A 15,653-nucleotide genomic window follows, 5' to 3' on the forward strand; every position below is an offset into this window, starting at 1 on the left:
ATGTGCACGTGTGTTCCATGAGAATAAAAACACATGGACTATGAAGATAGCACATGGAGGGGTGCAGTCTGTATGATCTAAAGCAATGCTTTTCAAAACGCAGTTGATCAGTTACAGAGTTATGGGTTGTAAAATAAATTTAGTAGCTTGGAGTTATACTTTCTCCAATAATAGTGAAACAAAGGAGAAAGAATGGCACACATCAATATATAATGTGTGCACGTTTGGAGGAAAGAGGTTTGCATGCATTGTATGCCAGGATAAAGTACATATCCTACTATGAGAAAACAAACACGAATCTGAAAGACACTATCCAGAAGTGTTTAATAGACATATTGCCAAAGATGGAAGACTTTCTAGGGCAGAAAACACCTGAATGCGACCTGCAGGAGGTAGAAAGGCTTTTCAGATGAAAAATGTACCAAAAGCAATGTTAACTGTGAATGATGGTATAACCATACAAGGTAATTCATTCTTGAATGATGTATCCCCTTAGAACCATCTATCCTTCTTGAATACTGTAGCAAATCTGTGACCAAAGTCTGGATCTCCTGCGCTGGAGTCATCATCTCTTTCGGAGGCTGTCAGAGAAACTTTTAGGGAAGCTGTTCCTGGAAGGTAAATCACACTTCTAAGGGTGATTCAAAATAATCTTCTGTCTGGCGGCTTGTTCCAAATATGTATTTATTTAAGATACTGAATCTATCTATATCTATCTATCTATCATCTTGAGGGTCTAAAGATAAATACCAATTTCAGTAAGACTGGACGTCATCTCCCCCTCTCCCAAGTTGTATCAGTTCCACTTGTGACTTCTATTGCACTGTGTGCTCTCAGAGCGCTGCTGGTCTCATGTTTATCGGCCAAAGATTCAAGGCCTTGGAGCGACTGAATTATGTGAGCATTTTGTATGTATGTGCAGCAAATCAAGAACAAAACTAGTCAGGGTGGCCTCTGGGGCTGGGGAGATGTTGTTGCAGGAATCTTGCAAGTTAATGAGAATTCACATGGGACTCAAGAGTGATGGAGAGAGGGGGAGAAAGGAGGAGGATATGGAGGGAGGGTATCAAACTCTTCCCTTGCAGCTGGCCCTCTCCCTCATTTGTTGCTCCAATAAGCAGTAATTAGGTCCTGAGCTAATGGTGTCAGCTGATCTGCTGTTTTTAGGCTAGACCCAGCGGAATCTCCATGGAAACCCTGTTGGAGTCGTCCCCCCACCTGGATGCTGTGTGCTCCTTTCCGCCACCTGGCTGCCGCCAGGCCCGCTGCTACCTCCTCCTGCCTCTAACCTGCAGCCAGCAGCATGCGCACTGCCCCCAGGATCCCTAAATGGGACAATTCTGCCCGTGACGTCAGCGCCCAGCCGTCTCCACAGAAACTTTTGTCCCATTGGCCAATCAGAGAGCTAGGAAAGGGCCTGGAAGGGGAGGGGGCGGAGGAGAGGGGAGTGGGAGGGGTGGGGGTGAGGGGAGAGGCGAGAGGTTTAGTGTGTGGAGCTGCTCGCGCTCCGCCCGGGCAGTCAGTCCTGGCTCTAGCCGCCGCGAGACCTGCCCGGAGAAGCGCGCACACACAGCGCACCCCGCACACCCTCGCTTTCCAGCACACGCGCGCGCACACACACACACACACACACACATACACACACACACACACGCACGCAAACACGCCTGACCCAGCAGGAGTCACTGACCATTTGGCAAGTGCTGGGACAGGCTGCGGCGCGGTGGTCGCCAACGCTCTGAGTACCCATTCTGGTTGGGGCTTGGGTCGCGGAGGAGACTGCGCCGAAGGCGCCGGCTGACTCGGCCGCGGCCCGGGCGCTGGCACAGGTCCGACCGCCTGCCAGGCAGAGCCGCTCTCGGGACAGGCGCGGGCCTGGGCGGAGAGTCTAAGAAAAAGGAGCAGCTGCGGCCTCCGCAGCGCGACCAGGATGGGAACTCCTCTCTTTGCAGCTCGGTACCAAGGAGGATTGCAGTCCTGAACAGAGGGAGCGCTGACTTCGGGTGCTTGGGAAAATCGTCCAGAGGAACTCAGATTTGGCTACTGGGAGCAGTGGAGGGGTTGTCCATGACTTAGCAGGGGAAAGAAGATCCTCAAAACCGCCTGTGTGAACTGCTAACTGTGACCAACCAAGGGGGCAAAGATCTCGCTTTGATTTCCATGGCAAGCGTCTGAGCATCCTATCCTAAACTTCTCTGCGCTGCACCCAGCTCCGCAGAAACCAGAGGAGACCTGTCTGGGGTTCCATCGCTCTCCTGGAGACCCGCCGCCATCAGCCTGCCTGGGTCTGCACACATCCCTCTTGGACGGATCTCTCTTTGGAGTACCACAGCCCATCCTAGAGAACTACAGGCTAAGCTCCAAGAAGGCTTTGGTGATTTCTGCGCCCCAACTCATAGAGCCTGTGCGTGAGGCTGGGATTTCACCCAAGTGCATCTGAGGAAATGATATTTTAAGATGTTTTAAAAATACCTTGATTTATGATTATTCTGTCTGTAGAGCGGGATTTGATAGGCTTAACAACCGCGCAGGTAAGAACTTTCTCACTTACTAGTCCCCTGTCGCCAGACACAGGGAAGGTGGAAGTGGGGCAGGACCCTGGAGGAGGAAGAAGTCCTGGGCCCAGAGTGCCCTTTCAGGGCAACCAGGAGCAGCGGGGCGGCGGCTTCCTTCCCGGAGAGGAGCCACCCTCCCTCCAGGCCCTCTGGGCGCTAGGCTGGGGCGCGCGCAGGGAGGCGGAGCGGCACTCCTCCGGCCTCGCCCCGCAAGCAGCAAGGAGCAAGCGTCAAGGGACCCCTCCAAGTCAGTATTGGGATTTTTAATAAACCGAGGAATGGGATTTTAATTATTCAGAACCCAGCTCTTCTGGGTCAGATGTTGGGATGGTCCTGGCCACAGGATATTAAAGCGGCGGACCGCACCAAGGACTGGCAAAACGTCCGACAGGCAGCTCAGGAGATGAGAATGAACCGGAGACCCGGGAGCACTGGGCATTGAGCGTGGGTGCCCAGCTGGACCCTCCTCCCTGCGCCCCATTGCTCCCCCAAACCCCCCGCCCCTCGCCCCAGGCTCGCTCTGGCAGCAGCGGACCTTGAGTCCCTGCTTGGAGGCCAAGGCCACATTTTTCATGAGCCCGGGGTGAACAGGTGCGAAGTGCGTCGGGAGCATCAGGCGGACGGCCCGGCGCCGCCGGGAACATGGAGAACGAGCGCGACACATACCGCCAGTTCCAGGACTGGTGCCTCCGGACTTATGGGGACTCGGGCAAGACCAAGACAGTGACCCGAAAAAAATACGAGCGCATCGTCCAGCTTCTCAACGGCGCCGAGTCAAGCTCCACGGACAACGCCAAATTTAAATTCTGGGTCAAGTCCAAGGGCTTCCAGCTGGGCCAGCCGGACGAGGTCCGCGGAGGTGGCGGCGCCAGCAAGCCGGTGCTCTACGTGCCGGTTAAGACCACGGTGAGTGACTTGCCTGCCTCGGTTATTTGTCTGCCAGAGCCACCAGGCGGGGAGGGGGGAGGGAAGAAGGGAGGGGAGCCATGAGCCTCCTTTGGCTTGCGTGCCCCCCACCTTTCTCAACCCCCTCCCCAATGATCCCAACCAGCCTAGCTGCCGCAGCCCCTTGGCTGCGCCTTTGTGAGGCTTCCTTTGAAAGCGGCCGTGGACCTCCTGAGCTGCCTCTCGCCTCTGGGCTCCCAGGCCGGCAGCCTGAGCTCCCCAGTCAGGCGGCATCCTGTGTCCTCGGGCTGGGCCATTGTCCAGCGTCCTTCGCTGGGTGCGTAGCGCGTGTCCCGCCGCCTGGACTACCGCGCCTAGAGGCCCATGCTGGAACCCCAGCCGCACGCCCGGATAATAGGCGATGGTGATCGATGGCTAGAGTGTCTTCTTTTGGCACCCAGCCCGAAAGTGTCGCTGGTCTTGGACGTGGGTTTTTCCCTGGGACACTTGCAGCTCTGGTGGTTGCTGCAGCCTGGGAGACACTGGGCAGTCCCAATGCCTGGTTGATTCCCACATCCTTCTTGCTGCCTCCACTGTCTGGCGGCTGGATAAGGTTCTGGAAATCTTGCCTCTCCTACTCTCAGCCCCCACCTCTTTCAGCCCCCCCCCCACTACTTCCCCCTTCCACGAATAAAGCAGCAGCTAGATGATGAACAACAACAAAGAGACGGGCTGGGGAGCGATCAAATGGTGTACGTGGTTATGCCGCTTTTTCTGGGGTGGCTCTAGCCCCCTGGCCACAAAGCTGGGCGCCCAGGCAAGGTAGTGGCACCAAGGGCAGAGTGTATCTCACACTCACTGCGCGATCGCCTGCAAGCCTGAGGGGGCGGGGGGAGCAGCTTCAACTCCCTTTATTAGAAGATGGGCACTATGGGCCACAAGACTGTTGAGCAGATCCTAAGACCCCTTTCTGCAGAGTACTAAGGAGGTGGGTACTCTCGCCTAGAAGGAAGGATTGGGGAGGGCGCCTGGCATCTTTTGCATCTTTGCCTCCCTTTGGGGATTCTGGAGCATTTCTTCCTTCTTCTCCCATCCTCTCTTACTGGCAACTGGTGCCCAAGTGGAATATCCCGAAGGATACTAGACTGGAGATGTCTTGAAAACTCTTCTTCTATATCTAACGAAGGTATCTTATATTGGAAATATGTGCATGAAAGGCTTTTCCAATGACTACCTGGGGGCTCTTAGGTTTGGAAACAGCCTTCCGTGGTGGCCCTGTGTACATCATAGGGACAGGAGGCTTCAGGCAAGTGTATTTCATTTATATGAAAGGTGGGACATAGTAATAAGGGCGAAATAGAAACTTGCACGGAAGTTGTGCTGTTTTTCCAGCATACACTATTGTTGGGAGGTTGCTAGGAGGTTGATGCATACATGCAGCCTTCCTCTCTAAGGTGTCTTTTGCAGGGCTAAAGACAAAGGTGAAGTGGCTAGCTCCCTCTATTAAATACTAAGGACTAAGTAGCTTAGATTAGGACTGAGGTTGTAGAGAGTGAAGTGCTTTGATTCATTTGTATTGGGAGTAATATTAAGCATGTCATTTTAAATATATATATATATATATTTTTTAGAGAGATTAAATGAGAATCGGAAACATAAGAAGATATTTGCCTTTGCTTAATACTGGGCTAATTGAGTTAAAAATAACCATTTATGAAATACTTAGTTAAAATTAAATTTAATAATATATAAGCTTTTAAAGAAAAAAAGCTAGTCAAGATACTCCCCCCCCCCCATTTCTTCTCTTATGTTAAACTTAGGTCCCCTGTTTACCCCTTGGACATTGGCAAGAGATGCTCAAATTTGCACGGATCTGGCTACACCTGGTACATATGTGAATATATTTGTCCTTGTTTTAGAACTAAGTAAGCTTTCTACCTGGCATATATTCTGTAACAGCTGGAGAAGTATTGGGGCTTCAGCAAGTCAGAGCACACTTGATGGCAGTGACAAGGAGTTTGACTTTATGTTTATGCAAGAGGAACTAAGATTCGCATGGAAACCAGTTATTTAAGCCATCATTTATCCATTCAGCTTTTTTCAAATTAATGTAGTTATTTTAAAAGTTATTGTTAAGACACGTTATATGAAGTAACAACGTCAGCGTTAAGAACAGAATAAGATAGTAACACGTGTTTTCCTTTCCAGTAAAGACTCCAAATGTTTATGGAGGAAAATGTACTACTGGATCAGGTGGTGTTATTAGATAATGCTCTCTGCATAGTACTGAAGAACTTTGCTCTTCATGTAATCATGTTGTGAGATTCTGCTGAAGAGGTTTTTAATTCATGAATTCTTCTATGACTCTTTATGAGATATCTATGCTGCTTCTGACATAGTTACAGACTCCTCCTCCTCTGACAGGCAGCCAATCGCCTTTGCAATGAGTAAAAATAAATAAAAGATAACCCTTGTATCATGTGTTTCACCACATTTCAAATTATCTTTCTCTTTAAAATATATTGATTTTTCTTCATGCTTGTTGGAGCATAATCACTGAGAAGACAATATATACGTAAATCTTTTCATTAAAAGGCATATATTGGTTGAAATAAAATATTGCACTTGAATGATATTTTCAAGTACACTAAAATCATTTTAATCTACTTGAGGTTTGAAGGTTTGTGTCTGGTTTTGCTGTCAGGGAGAAAGAGAGAGATTTTCTCTTGATGTTGCAGTAATGCACCGCTGATGGTAATTAGTCATCATTACTACTGAGAAAAAGGAAAGAGAAGGGGAGAGGACAGGCTGGGGCTAATTAACTGCTTTCGTTTAGTGAAAGAAAGAGCTGATCGCAACTGGGAGGTTGTACTAGAACAGACTAGACACATCACGTAGAATTAATTGAAGCAAAACTGTCTTCCAGTTTTCCAAAGAAGCTTGTTTCTCCTAATTTTAAAAATAGAATAGACTTAGCTTTGCAAATACACTTTCCCTGAAGCACACGTAGAATCTTATTTAAAATAAAAACGTAGAATAACGGAAAGGACAAACGGGCTCTTTCATATTTATCTGGTCATGCCAAAAGCTAAGGGGACACTGACATTTAGATTACTCGGCAGAAGTGATCCTGTTTGGGTACCAAGCAACAGTATTCTGCCACTCAGCCCTTTTAGCTCCAGAGTTGAATGTCGGTGCCTGTACAGATGGGAGTTTGGTGAGCATCCTCTCTCAGGTTGTCATTGCAGTTGCTATTTTCCCCTATCACCACTCTTGTTTTTTAAAGCCTGCCAGGAATTTAGAAGACTAAAGTGATGACTGGCTTAAATATTTCTGGGAAGATGCAGCAAATGTCTGACATCCATTTCTACAAACAAGTTTACTACAAGCTTTTGATCAGTGGTAATTTTGATTTCACATGACTGTTGTGAAGGGGATTCAGGACAGGGTTTACTTTTTGTGTCTAGGATCACTGTGAGTTGACCCGGACTCATCAACACACAACCAGAACAACATCACTCTATTTTACATTTCTGGTACATCTAAAAGACTTTGTTTTCAGGAGATTTTGACCTCTATTAACATTTTACTTCCTGGTCACAATTAATTGAAACCTCATACTGACATTTTACATCATACCACTTAATATATGAAAAGTAAACTTAGAATCTAACTAGAGATTTCATTAAACATTACGATTAGCAGTATGATTCTGTCAGGGGGCTGTCCAGAGCTGTCGGGTCAATTCTGACTCATCCTGTAACACAGCTTTCTCTGTGAAACAGAAGGAAAAACTCCCTGGTCAGGCACCATACTCACATTGTTGTTCTGTTGGGTAACCTTGGGTCCATTGTTGCAACCAGCCATGGCATCAGCCCAGGTTGCCATGGATCTTCCTCTTTTTTTGGTGACCATCTCCTTTGCCCAGTGACATTGCCTTCTTCCAAGGATTGGTCTCTCCTAAAAACACATACAAAGTACTTGAGACACAGTCTCACCTTCCGCATGTCTAAGGATTATTAGTGCACCGCATACTTCGAAAATCTCACTGGATTATATAAGACAGTAGGAAATTGGGTGAACTCCCTGTTTCGCTTGCCACTCATTCTTAAGCAGAGTGTGGTAGTTAGATTTTGTGTGAACGTGGCTGGGCCAAGGTTGTCAGTAGTTTAGCAGTTGAGGCCTATTATCAGGAGTGGCGAGTTCTTGGAGAAAAACAAACTCTGTAGTCAAATAATGTACTACTGTTCTTGACCAATATTTATAGAGACAGGTACTCAGATCTAATTTTTGCACTAATTTTTTATCCCACTATAGGAGATAAAAGAAATTTTCATCTAGAAAGGAAAATGAATTCTCTTTGGTTATATCATTTAAACATGATGATTTATTCAGCTCTGCAATCTGTGGCCTCAGATTTCCTATTGTTCTTGTAATGTGTGATACTAATTGATTACTGTACAGTGATTAGAATGAATATTCATGGATTGGTTCATATATACTTACTGTGTTTGTTAGTTCTCTGACTATGATTCTGGTTATAAATCCTTTAAAGTCCTTCAAAGAGAAAGAAAATAAGGCCTTATAAAGAGACTACAATTCTGTCTGGGCTGAAGCCATGCCCAAGGCATACAGCATATAGTTTAGCCCTTGATCTCTACTTTGTTACAGAAATTTTATTAAAATCCAAAGAGCTAAGAAATTTGTGCTACACTACACAAAACTCACAGCGGTTATGTCTATCCCAGCTTAGAGCAACCCTGTAAGACAGAGTCGAACTACCCACCCAACCCCTAGGGTTTCCCAGGCTGTAGATCTCAATGAACGCAGACTGCTACATTACGTTCCTGAGAGAGTGACTGGCTGGTTTGGCCTGCTGAGCTTTTCATTAGCAATTAGGGACTTTCACCATGGTGCCATCAGTGTTTCTCAGAATTATACTAGCGATCAAATAAAAATGGAAACAATCCCATTGCCACTGAGTTATGTTTAGTTAACTCGTGGCCACCCTGTGTGTCACGGAGTCAAACCATGCCATAGGTTCTTTTGGTTGTAACAGGGTAGCAGACCACCGAATATTTCTTCTCCGGTACTGCTGGATCGGTTCAAACTGCCATCAAACCACCACCACCACCACCACCACCACCACCACCACCACCACCACCACCACCACCACCACCACCACCACCACACACACACACACACACACACACACACACACACACACACACCAAGAGAGAAGTATACAAATAAGCAAAACTGCATCTATAGCTCAGCATAGACTATGCCTCCTATAATTTGAGAAGCCCTGGTTGGCAGAGTGGTTACATGTTGGACTGCTAATAGCAAAATCCACAGTTTGAAACCCCCAGCCCCTCCTGGGGAGAAAGACAGGGGTGTCTACTTCCATAAAGAGTTACAGTCTCAGAAACTCACAAGGGCAGTTCCACCCTGTCCCGCGAGTTTGCCAGGAGTCAGCATCAATTCAATGGCAACGAGTTTGTTTTATTTTTGGAATATTGAGACAAGCCATAATATTTACCGATCAATAACCACATTTTTGCTTGTTTTTATACTTCTACAACAGGCATTGCTAATGAAAGCCAATACATTTTCATCTTCATTCATGTGCTCCAAGAGATGAAGGCACAGTGGAAAAGGCATGGCCCTAGAAGCCACACAGATCCCAGGTGCGAACCTTGGCAATCGGACAATGTGTTTGCTAAGTGGTTCCTTGTGGACCTGTTGTGAGAAAAACAAAACAAAAAGCCACAATACCGCCCATGCGCTGTGCCACTGTCAGATTCTTGAATAGCAGGTAGTTTGGTGTGCAAATGGCTAATATAGGCAGTTAATAACTCAATGAGAGGTGGTACATTCAGACTCACCCAGAGACACCTGGGAATGAAGGTCTGGTGATCTGCTTCTGGATCCAGCCATTGAAACCACTGTGAAACATTGTCCCACTAAGAGTCACAGCAGATGCTATGATTGGAGGCCAACGAGGTATTCGGACTTGTAGAGATAATGCCCCCGAAATCAAGATTAGGCCCTGTAAGTGTAAGAAGGCTCCGTCACTAGTTCCTTGAGATATCAGTTCCTACCATTTCCACTAGTTCTTTCTCGTCTTGTGAGTACGCGTGACTGCATCATTGATTATTTCCCTCCTCTGTAAATCTCCTGAGCCAGCCATGGGGGGCATTCTGGAGAGTAGATCTTCCAGCTTTATAAAGGAGGGAAGATGAAGAAGTAAATACAGGATGTGACAAGAGAATTTTCTAGTTTGAAAAGAATCTACTGTGTTTTAGATTACATTGGTTTTCATATTTGCAAATGTCAGGAGACATGGCCTCATGGACAGAGTATAGATTTCAGAGCAACATTTAAATCCTGACTATTTATACTACTAGAGCTGTGAAATATGGAAAGTTTTTTTAGCCTCTGTAAAATGGTAGTGATGTAATTGTCCAACTACTTTTGGATAGGAATTGATCTTATACTTACAAAGGGGCTTCAAAAATTTTGTGGGAAAATGCCATTTTCTTTTCATTCCATTTTGCATAAATTTTTGAAGCCTTTTCAAATATATTAAAATATCAAAAATGAGTGATAGTTACATGCTAATTGTGTTATACCAGGTAGACTAGAGAAACAGATTCAGTGACAACCCTGTGTATGTATAAGAAAAGACTCTGTAGCAAGGAGTAATTGTATATCAAGGAAAGATCCTAGCCTAGTCCAGATCAAGTCTGATACTAGTACATAAATCTCTCTTCAGATTCACACAACCAATTGCAATGATGCAGAATGTGGGATGATCACTGGCCAGTGGGTGAAAAACCTTGGGGATCCAATGGTAGTGGCTTGCTCAGGTCTCAGTGTGGCTGCAAATGGCTTGCCAACAGGAAGGTGAAGACAAAAAGAGACAGGAAGTTCCCAGAATCCTCATGAGTGGATCACACCCACAAGGAGGCATCATCAGACGGTGGCCTGATTGACAGGCTAGACTCCACCCCTACACTTATTTATCAAGGTGACATGAAATTATGGAACCACTATACGAATTTAAGTAAGAAGGATAAAATATAATAGCAAAATGTGACCAAAGAAATTAAAATGAATGGAATTCAAGGAATTATTGACCCAGCAAATGTTTTTGGTACTCCTGATGGTAATAGAAAATATTTTTTAACATTGAGATTGAATTATACTGATTTTGTTCATCATTGACTTACTCCAATGATAGATGAAGAACGAGTGTATTTTCACTCTTATCAGCTCTCATTCCTTAATTCCCAATACTTATTAGTTTACATTATTACCATATAAAATACATATTACTGTATATGCATTTGTTAGACTTATTGCTAATGTTACTTTTATATTTATAATGTAAAGGTGTTTGATAGTTGATATATATGTGAGGGCACACCCCTCCCTACCGAAAACGATGCTCATTTGTTTTTTGATGTGAGGGTGATAGTGCATTTGGAATTCATCCCACCAGGTCCGCTCTAGGCTTTCTATTTAGAGGTTATGAAATATTTTACATAACTGGGTGTTACAAAAAGGCCTGATGTGGTGGCAGCCGGTGGACTGGTTTTGCCATCAAGACAATGCACCCGCTCACACAGCCATTGCGGTGCACTGGTTTTTGGCAAAAAGCAGCGTGCCTCTCTTGGCCCACGCGCCTGACTCATCTGACCTTGGTCTGCGTGACTTCTTTTTGTTTCTGTGAATGAAGGAGGACAGGAAGAGTGATTTAAAGATGTAGAAGAGGTGAAGAAAAAAAATCAAGGCTGGTGCTGTCAGCTATCCAAACAGATGAGTTTGAAAAATGTTTCCTAGAACGGACAAATGTATTAAGTGTAAACGAGAGTACTTTGAAGGTGCCAAGGTTATTTTGTAAATAAAATTTAAATGCATAGCTTCGGGGAAAAATGCCCCCCCCCTTTTTTTTGTTGGTAAGCATTTTACATTGTATCTCAATGCTTATCAGTTACCCTGGCTGGTCTTATTTAGAGATTATTTGATTTGATTTGGCTCATCATTTGGTTACTGATCAGGAGCCCTGGTGGTGTGGTTTGTTATATCCTGGGCTGCTAATCAAAGTCTGAAACCACCAGCTGCTTTGAGGTAGAAAGATGATTTACCATATTTCTTGATATTCTCTCTCACTCTCTCTCAGGTTCTTGTATTATATTCTTTGAGGTCTATGTGCAACTTATAATATGTGTGCCTTTTCTTTATACCTTAAGGGCAGGCTAGCCCTTGCCAATGAGTGCATTTTAATTCGTGATCGCCTTGTAGGACACAGGGACACTGCCCATGGTGTTGCCAGGCCGGGATTTTTGAAGTAGTTGACTCCCACACCTTTCTCTCCACTCCTTTCTCTCTGGGAGCCGCGTCTAACCACTGTGCTTCCAGAGGCCCTTACGGGCAAGTTAGCCAGGGGGAAATTTGTTATTTATTTCTTTTCCCCAGAAGAGTGTAGATGTTTGTTCTCTGAAATTTTGAAGCAAATTTATTATTTTTTCCATGAAATAAACGTCATGAGTCTCTCACTTCTTTATCCTTGAAGTTCAATCATGCCATGCGTTTTGAATTACTGTACATTTCTCCCGAAGAATTTTTTTTTTGCCTATGGTTTCAGTTGCATCTGTGTGCTGGTAAATTCATTTCTCATGAAGTCACTCCAGATATCTATATTGTAGTTCCTTAGGTGTTTCCAACAAGATGCCCCTAAACACATAAAATTGAACCAATTCAATAATGAAAGTATTGACTGTCTCCACCAGTCAAAAAACCCTCAGCAAACCATTGGATCAAGGCTGACTCATAATGACCCCCTGTGGGTTTACAAGACTTTAACTATTTACTGTGGAAGGTGGAAGGAAACCCAAGTCTCTCTCCTGTGGCGCTGCTGCTGGTTTCAGACTGCAGCCCAGGCGGAGTGTAGCCCAACTCTCTTGTGTAATCTCTATCCTCCACTATGTTCCTCTGGAATGCATGTCTTTTGAGTCTGCATGGCAACAAAATTTGCTCAGCCACCCAACCCAAAACTTTGGGTTACATCAGAGTTATCCTTTTCACTACCTCTTTATAGTTCCTAGGGGTTTAGGAGGGTGGGCATTGAACAGCTAGCTATTAGGTCAGTGGTTGGAACCCAGCAGACTTCCAGAGGTAGAAGACAAAGCCGACTACTCCGATATAAATGGAAAGTCTCAGAAACCCAAGGGGGCAGTGCTATCTGTCCATGGTGATTCATAGGGTTACTATGAGATGGAATCAACTCAATGCCAGTGAGTTTGTTTAGGGGAAGAGGTTATAGTGAGTGCACTTAAATACTGTGTTGATTCTACAAACGGAATTATTATCCTTTGAATCCATCAGATGCTTATAATACCATGTCATACAGTATAAATGCATCTTTACAAACATACATCCATATGTATTAAATCATGCATTCAAAGTTTTCTCTTTTTATTTACTTGATATTTTGGTAACATCTTCCCCCCATTTTTTTTTGAGGGAAGGATGTGAACTTCAGGATTTGGCATGATGTGTGATATATACTGGAATATTAGTAAGCATTAGTAGACTATAATGAAAACCACTTCCCAGTCAATACCACAAGATGAGACGTTATTGCTTATCACCATCACAGAGTTAGTTTCCTAGGCACATTGGCTACTTTAAGGCTAAAAATATGGCAACTTTGTTTCTTCCTTGGGCAATGACAAGTATTAGATCTAATGCAATTAATAAAAGTGTAATCAAGACTTATATTTTATGAGTTCTTACTGTAATGATTGGGCAGCTTGCTTTAAAGACATTATATCCATTAGTTTCCATCAATTCTCTGTTATACTCTATGCAATAGAAACATTGTGTCAGAGAATACTGCTTTAAGTTAAGGAGATTTTCTAAAGTTTATGCCATCCTTACATGTGAGAGTTGGGCTGAGAAACCATTTCACTTGGATTCTAAAGTTTTTACTTTAAACCAAAGGATTCTGAAGTTTTAAATGTACTCTGACTGGTAAAAAGAATTTTAATATTATCCACTGTGCACATTTTTACATATAGTACATGAATATGTAACACTGTAACAATATGTAATATATTAAAAAACAAATTCAAGTTTTAGTATCTACACCTCAATATGTAACTCCTTGATCTCCTGGTGGTTTGCACATATCAATTTGGAAACCATGATTCTAATCTATAGAACAGTCTGGCTTTCCTATAGAACACGGCGATGAAGACTTTACACATTAGTTAAAATATCACTTTTTGGATTACAGGGGTCCTGTGTATTTAATCAATACAATGTGAAAATAAAACCTTAACCAAACAACCATGAAATCCTAAAAACAATATGCAAAGCTTGTGCTGATATCAGGAGAGATGATACCCTCTCGGCCATGTTCAGAAATAAAGGACAGTGTAGGGGAGGGAAAGTCGAGGCTACAGTAGAAAAGACGGCTGGGATTTTCAGTTGCAGTGAAATGATGGAAAGCCTCTGGTGCTGTGTCAGCGTTTTGAATTCGTTCTGTAGGAATGGCAGCTGTCAAAGTAGTGGAGCTGGGCAGCCACAATTTTGGCCTCTTATTGAGAGGAACTTCGTGTGTCTCCATGGTTTATGAGTGCTGCAGAATGTAAATCAGATGAGTAAGGAATAAAAATAAAATAGTTTCCTTGGTTCAATATACTCATTTGAATTATTGGAGATAAAAATAAGTATTATGCAAGTAATAAATCATACTATCGACTATTAAATCAATAGAATTCAGTTTAATGTTGCTGATTAATTGAATCCTGTTATACAGCTTGCAGATGTTAATTTCAGTAAAATATAGAAATAACATTTTATAAAATTTAAGAATCTGCCTGGTACTGGACTCCTAATTGGACACTTTTGACCTAGTTTCTTGCAGTACTTGGTGACCCAGTTCCAGTTCTGTAGACTTTAGACTCTGTGAGTCACACACACTTTTCCTTGGCCGCACGAAAAGGACGTGATGTGGAACGCGCACTAAGTGAGCTCGGCTTTGCCTCGAACACACTTGTAGCTATTGGACTTAGGGCTGGAACTCCCTAGTGTGAGAAGAAACAAATGGCTGCTAGCTGAAGGGCGTAGCTTATTGGACTTTAGTTCGAATCTCTTGCCTTGACAGTGCCCAATGAATGTTGGCCCAGAACTACCGCACACTATTGTAAAGGCCACCTTGCTTCATTAGGAAGTGGATTAATCTGGTAGGCCTGGTTCTGCTGTTATAAATGAATATTATCGGAAGATCTACTCTATCGCTGACCCCTGTTTCTTGTATAAATAAATGTCTTGTCACTGAAGAGTTTAATCTGTACACGTCAACAATTCATGTACTGAAGTTCATAGCTGCCCTATGCTCATATAATCTCCTTTTCTCAATAGTGTTTTAAATTGTATTGCTTTAAATTTAAATTCTACATTCATGGACTAAACTAATGATGCAGTCAATGCATAGTGGTTACACATTGAGCTGGTAGCCATAGGATCAGCAATTCAACACCACCAGCCAGTTCACCAGTGCAAGGAGAACATTTTCTACAGTAAATATTTGCAGACTCAGAGACTCACAGGGGCAGTTCTATCCTATCCTTTTGAATTGCTGTGACAGTGCTTCTCAATCTTAACCAAAGTTCATGTTGTGGTGACCCTCGGCCATAAAATTATTACTACTTCATAACTGTAATTTTGCTACTGTTATGAATCATAATGCAAATATCTGATATGCAGGACACATTTTCACTGTTACAAATTGAACAAAATTCAAGCATAATGATTCATCACAAAAGTAATATGTAATTATATTGTGAAATTTTTATTTCTAATTACAAATAAATGAAATTTCATCTTAAAGTATGGTGTAGCATGCTTTATAACAGTACACTACATTGCTATATAACAACAGTAAACTACATTGCTACATTTGGCAACAGTATGGGTAAAATGTCAATGTCAGTGTGAAGGTTGAGATGCCTTCTTTCTCATCAGATCAGACATTCTCGGGGCAGTATTTGCAAGAGCACAACAAAGATCATCTCACACAAGTCTACTTCTGTATTTAGATTTGATAACCAACAAGCTGGAAAACCCTGCTTCACAAAGACGTTGGAAATGGAAGAAGGTGCAACACAGTCAGACAGAGCAGGAGAGGACTGAGAACGC

General features: G+C 43.7%; 1 protein-coding gene across 4 annotated transcripts in view; it reads left to right on the forward strand.

Annotated features, from left to right (window-relative positions):
• The first annotated feature begins 3,197 nt into the window (after positions 1-3,197).
• Positions 3,198-15,653, forward strand: part of NOL4 (nucleolar protein 4) — a 418,254-nt gene continuing 405,798 nt past the window's right edge. For all 4 annotated transcript variants that reach the window (XM_075532843.1, XM_075532842.1, XM_075532844.1 and 1 more), the window contains exon 1: positions 3,198-3,461. In XM_075532843.1, the coding sequence (XP_075388958.1) occupies positions 3,198-3,461 (264 nt within the window). The remainder of the gene's footprint in view (positions 3,462-15,653) is intronic.

The sequence above is a fragment of the Tenrec ecaudatus genome, chromosome 15, assembly GCF_050624435.1.
Source record: "Tenrec ecaudatus isolate mTenEca1 chromosome 15, mTenEca1.hap1, whole genome shotgun sequence".
NCBI lineage: Eukaryota > Metazoa > Chordata > Mammalia > Afrosoricida > Tenrecidae > Tenrec > Tenrec ecaudatus.